This window comes from Crocodylus porosus, unplaced genomic scaffold (assembly GCF_001723895.1).
Source record: "Crocodylus porosus isolate Cpor-Errol unplaced genomic scaffold, CroPor_comp1, whole genome shotgun sequence".
Classification (NCBI taxonomy): Eukaryota; Metazoa; Chordata; order Crocodylia; family Crocodylidae; genus Crocodylus; species Crocodylus porosus.
This window is the reverse complement of record NW_017728915.1, coordinates 41,133,190-41,137,549: the sequence shown is the minus strand read 5'-3', so window position 1 is coordinate 41,137,549 and position 4,360 is coordinate 41,133,190. Positions and strand designations below refer to the sequence as shown.

At 49.6% G+C, this 4,360-nt stretch overlaps 1 protein-coding gene across 2 annotated transcripts in view; it reads right to left on the bottom strand.

Annotated features, from left to right (window-relative positions):
• Nucleotides 1-642: 642 nt before the first annotated feature.
• Nucleotides 643-4,360, bottom strand: part of AP1G1 (adaptor related protein complex 1 gamma 1 subunit) — a 34,189-nt gene continuing 30,471 nt past the window's right edge. For both annotated transcript variants that reach the window (XM_019536097.1, XM_019536098.1), the window contains 2 exons: nucleotides 2,993-3,091; nucleotides 643-1,915 (listed from right to left, as the gene is read on the bottom strand). In XM_019536097.1, coding sequence (XP_019391642.1) covers nucleotides 1,814-1,915; nucleotides 2,993-3,091 — 201 coding nt within the window. In that variant the 3' untranslated portion in view covers nucleotides 643-1,813. The remainder of the gene's footprint in view (nucleotides 1,916-2,992; nucleotides 3,092-4,360) is intronic.

Below are 4,360 nucleotides of genomic sequence, written 5' to 3'. Positions count from 1 at the left end.
CCCAGCACCAGGTTTATGCTGTATTTTCTGGCATGCTAAGACCAGCAGTCCGAACAAAATGGTGACAGCCGTTTCCCGAGCCCTAGTGCTCCCTACTCATGCAGTGCCACTGCTGCTGTGCTACTCTTCTGGAGACAGCCAACCGGCTCTTGAAGCACTTGCACAGGCAGAGGGGAACCATTCCAAGCAGCTGGCAGGGCCTAGGAGAAATAGCGCAGGTTTGCAGTTCGTTTCCTTCAGAGAAGCATCAGGGCTGGAGATGAGCCTGCTGGCACGTTGAGCATGCTCAAGGGATGAAGATCCAAAGTGTGCCCCTCCCTTCCCCTGCTCCTGGAGGGTGCGAGCCACCAAGTGCCCCCATCTCCTCTGGCTTCCAGTCTTGGTCTCCAGCAGGGCTCATGGAACAGGCAGCCAAATGGCATCACGCTCTGGGTGTGGTGCAGCAACATACAGCTCTTCTCGAGAAAGCAAGAATATCCCAGGACTTAGAAGGGCACCAGACCTCAGGCCTTTGGACCCACTTGCTCAAGAGACAGGCTTCCACATGAAGAACAGCTTGTTTAATTACTCTGTTTGAAGACAAACATGGGACAGATACTTTGAGGGAAGCAAAGGAGCAATTAAGTACAAAGTGGGAAAAGGTCTCTTTAAACTGCATGGTCTTTATTTCAGTGCCAATGTTACAGATACAACACAAATGTCCCAGTCAGAACGAACTCAAATGGAATCCAGGGGTCTAACAGGCTCTGGAAATTAAAGGAGGGAAGGATCTGAAGTAGCTGGGAAATAGGGACTTTGCAGTGTAGTCTATGATGAGTCTTCCAGCAGGCAGCAAGGCCTTTTCTTTAAGGGCGATAGAGCTCGACATCCCTTTTCTACCCACCTACCACAGCCAACAGCCACAGGACTGGACAGTAAGTTCTGAAACTTTGGGTGTGGGATGGGTCAGCCAAGGGTGGAGCTCAGAGTCTCTCATCCATAGTGAAGCTTTCCAAGGAAGCAGCTACAGAAACACCTGCGCAAGTTTGCAGAGCTGCAGCCGACGGTGGAAAGCAAAGAAAACCCAAGTGCGCCAGGGCTTTTTTTCAGTTCCAGCACTACAACCGTCTGCTCATCTCTCACCTGCACCGCTCTTCCTGCAGTCCCAGCTTTGCAGATGGACTTCCAAGGTGTGACTTGCCCTTGGTATCATCATACAACTAAAGTTTGTGTGTGTATACAGCAATGCACAGAATAGGCCACAAAGAGTGGACAGCCTCCTCCAGCACAGGGGATATGAAAGAAAAAGGCATGGCTCCCTAACACCCTCTGGATGAGTTTCCAACCTGAACCCCAGATGAAAGTGCCTGAAGATGTCTACCCAGCTAGTGATGAATCAAAATGCACCTCACCCACCCCACAGAGAGAAGGCAGCAGAAAGAAGGGGAAGCTGCTCACTCACTGCAGAGAGAGAGAGAGAGAGAGAGAGAGAGAGAGAGAGAGAAGGGGAGAGCTTCCCTGCAAGGAATTCCAGTCCTCTCTTCCGAAACAGGCTGTGTTTTTGTGGGGGAGAAGGGGAATGTTGTTTCCGGCTGTGAATGCATGTGTGAGGGAGTGCAGAGTAGCCCCCACAAGCAGCCAGCCTCATCAGTGGAGGGGAGGAGATTAGTCTTAGCAGATATGCTTCAGAGTCGATCAGGGAAACCCCTCCACATCAGCAGGTCTCTCTGCTCCCCGTGCCCACGGTGCAGTGTGGGGGATTGCCAGGGATCACAACCTTCTTCCCAGAGTTCCTTTGATTGGGTGGGGTGAGAGTAAGGACGACGCCAGAGCCTCACTGCCAGGACTGTGGGGGGAAGTTGTTGACTTCGGCTAGATCCTGCATCGCAGAGCCCTTGTGATTATATGTCAACTTGATCCTCATACGGAGCTGTTGCTGCAGAAGGAGAGAGAAAAAGAGATCAGCTCTGCCACCCCATGCTCCCAACTGAATTTCCCCTTCTCCTGTACACATGATCTATCGTTTCTGTAGGAGGCATGGACATGGTGTTAGCCCCACCTGTCCTGCCAGCAGGCACACCTATTATAGGGTGTTTGCTTCAGGCACAAGCCTCCCTCTGCCAGGCCCCACTCCGGGGGGTTGGTATCACCTGCTCTTCTCAAACAGGAAGTCACTTCCTGATCTTGGAGCCCCTGAGAAACCCTCAACTGCCCTCCCTCCTGCCCAATGCACCATCCTGGGACCTAGTGTACCAAGCCTCAAGACTTTGCTGCTCTAGGGTAGCTCTAAGGTCCTCAGGAAGTTGGGGTTTTGTCTAAAAAAAAAAAAAAAAAAAGAAAGGGTGGCTTGTTCTCCACATGAAGGAATTTTTTAGTGTCAACTATTCTGGAAGCCTTCATGAGGCACTACTGAATTAACATAATTTTATCACAAGAGACCAAGGTCATAGCAGCCAAGAGGGGTAGGGATCTTTACTCAAACTTTAAAACTGCTTAATTTGTTTCTTTATTGGACCTAAACACTCTGGCCACTTCAGAGAACAGCTGTCCTGACCTGAGACAGAAAAATGAAAAGAAAATTCCAAAAGTACATCAGAGACTACAAAAATGCTCCAGCAAACAGGAGAGACAACCAGTTTTGGCAAAGTTGATGTGAAAACGATGCCCTGTATTCAGGCCTGCTTTACACAAACTGCACGAAGCCAACGCTCATTTCCTTCCCATGCGGACCACCCTTAAATAAGTTCCATGTGTAGATGCTTTATTAACAAGGCTGCTGGGGAAGAGACCCCTGTTCTTTTTACCATTACTGAATCAGTGGATGGGCCACTGGACTTTTTTTCCCTCCAAGCCTTTTCCTCACCGTAACCATAGTACCTGCAACTCCCCATCACCAGCCAACCTGTTCCACCCAGAGGGAAAAAAAAACAGAACTCTGCTACAAATCAGTCAATACCAGACACCACAGATGCTCAAACACACATAAGGAATTCCTTCTGCCAATTCTGCTCACCTTCTGTGGGTTCAGGACTTTGATGACTTGTGTGATGGTCCCCGAGTTAAATGCTGGGATGACACTGCTGCTAGGAGACAGGAGCTGCAGCTGGAATGTCTGAAGAAGGGCAAAAGACCTTTCAGAAACAGTACAGGTATGCCATTTCATCAGGCATTTATCTATGTGCCTCAGACCAGAGTAGAGGGGGTGGGAAATTGTCTGGTGCACAGGACACTGGACTCCAGGTACAGAAAACAAGTGTTCTTCAGACCCCCTGTGGAACTTTAGGCAAGTTTCGTATCCTCTCTTGTACCAAAATTCCTAATCTGCAAAACGGAGATAATCCTTATGGAGCTCTCACAGATGCTGCAAGGATGAATGAAATGCAGGGGCTCGGACAGAGTTAAATAAGACTGGGGCAGGCAGTTCAGCAGTGCACCTTCAAGCCTAATGTTCACGCAGAACAGCCAAAACCTGCAGATAAATTCAGCCTACCCATGACCCCTTCCACATTTAGCCCACATGTAGTAGCTTCAATCATAAAGGCACTTGCTGCTGCCAGGTTCCTGCCCAGTCCTGCCTGCGAGCAGCACCAAAAACCATGCAACAGCACCCTGTCCAACCTTGCCACCTTATGATCAGCCCACTCCTGACAAGGGAGCAGGGCAACCCAATCTTGTTAGGAAAAACTCGCTCACTGCTAGAGCATGGAGAAAGTGGAACAGACACCCAGGGAAGCTGTGGACTCTGTCACTGGAGGTGTTCAAGGTTGGACAGACACTGGCCTAGGCATATCAAGGCTTATGTTCTACTATGAGGATTTTCTAGGCTTCTGGGCTTTGCTGGTTGCTACGTGGGTTCAAGAGGGAATTTTTTCCCTTCCTCCTGCTACATGTGTCGGGTGTTTTTAAGCATTCTTCAGGAGGCATCAGGTGTTGGCTACAGCCAAGGCTGGGGATTTTGATGGCTGTGCCAATACTCCTGTTGGGACCAAAGCGGGAGGTTCCTGGCCAAGGGATCTCATCTGTCAGACCAATGCTGTGTTTGGGGTCAAGAAGGAATTTTCCCCATTGTCAGACTGATATGAATTGTGGTTTTGTTTTTTTTTTTATCTTCCTCTGTAGCAGGGAGCATGGTCTCTACATGGGATCTCCAGTGTATTTTAACCTCTTTTCCAGCAATAAGACTTTGGTCACTGTGGATCCCCTGCTTTACCTGTGGCAGGTTAGGGTGTGAGGTTGTGTGTTACAATCAGGGTTTCACAGATGTTAGGGGCTGGAAAAGACCTTACAGATCATTGGGTCCAGCCCCCCTGCACTTGGGCAGGAAAGGCTGCTGGGATCAGCTGACCCTAGCAAGATCACCAGGGTGGGTGACTGTACCACT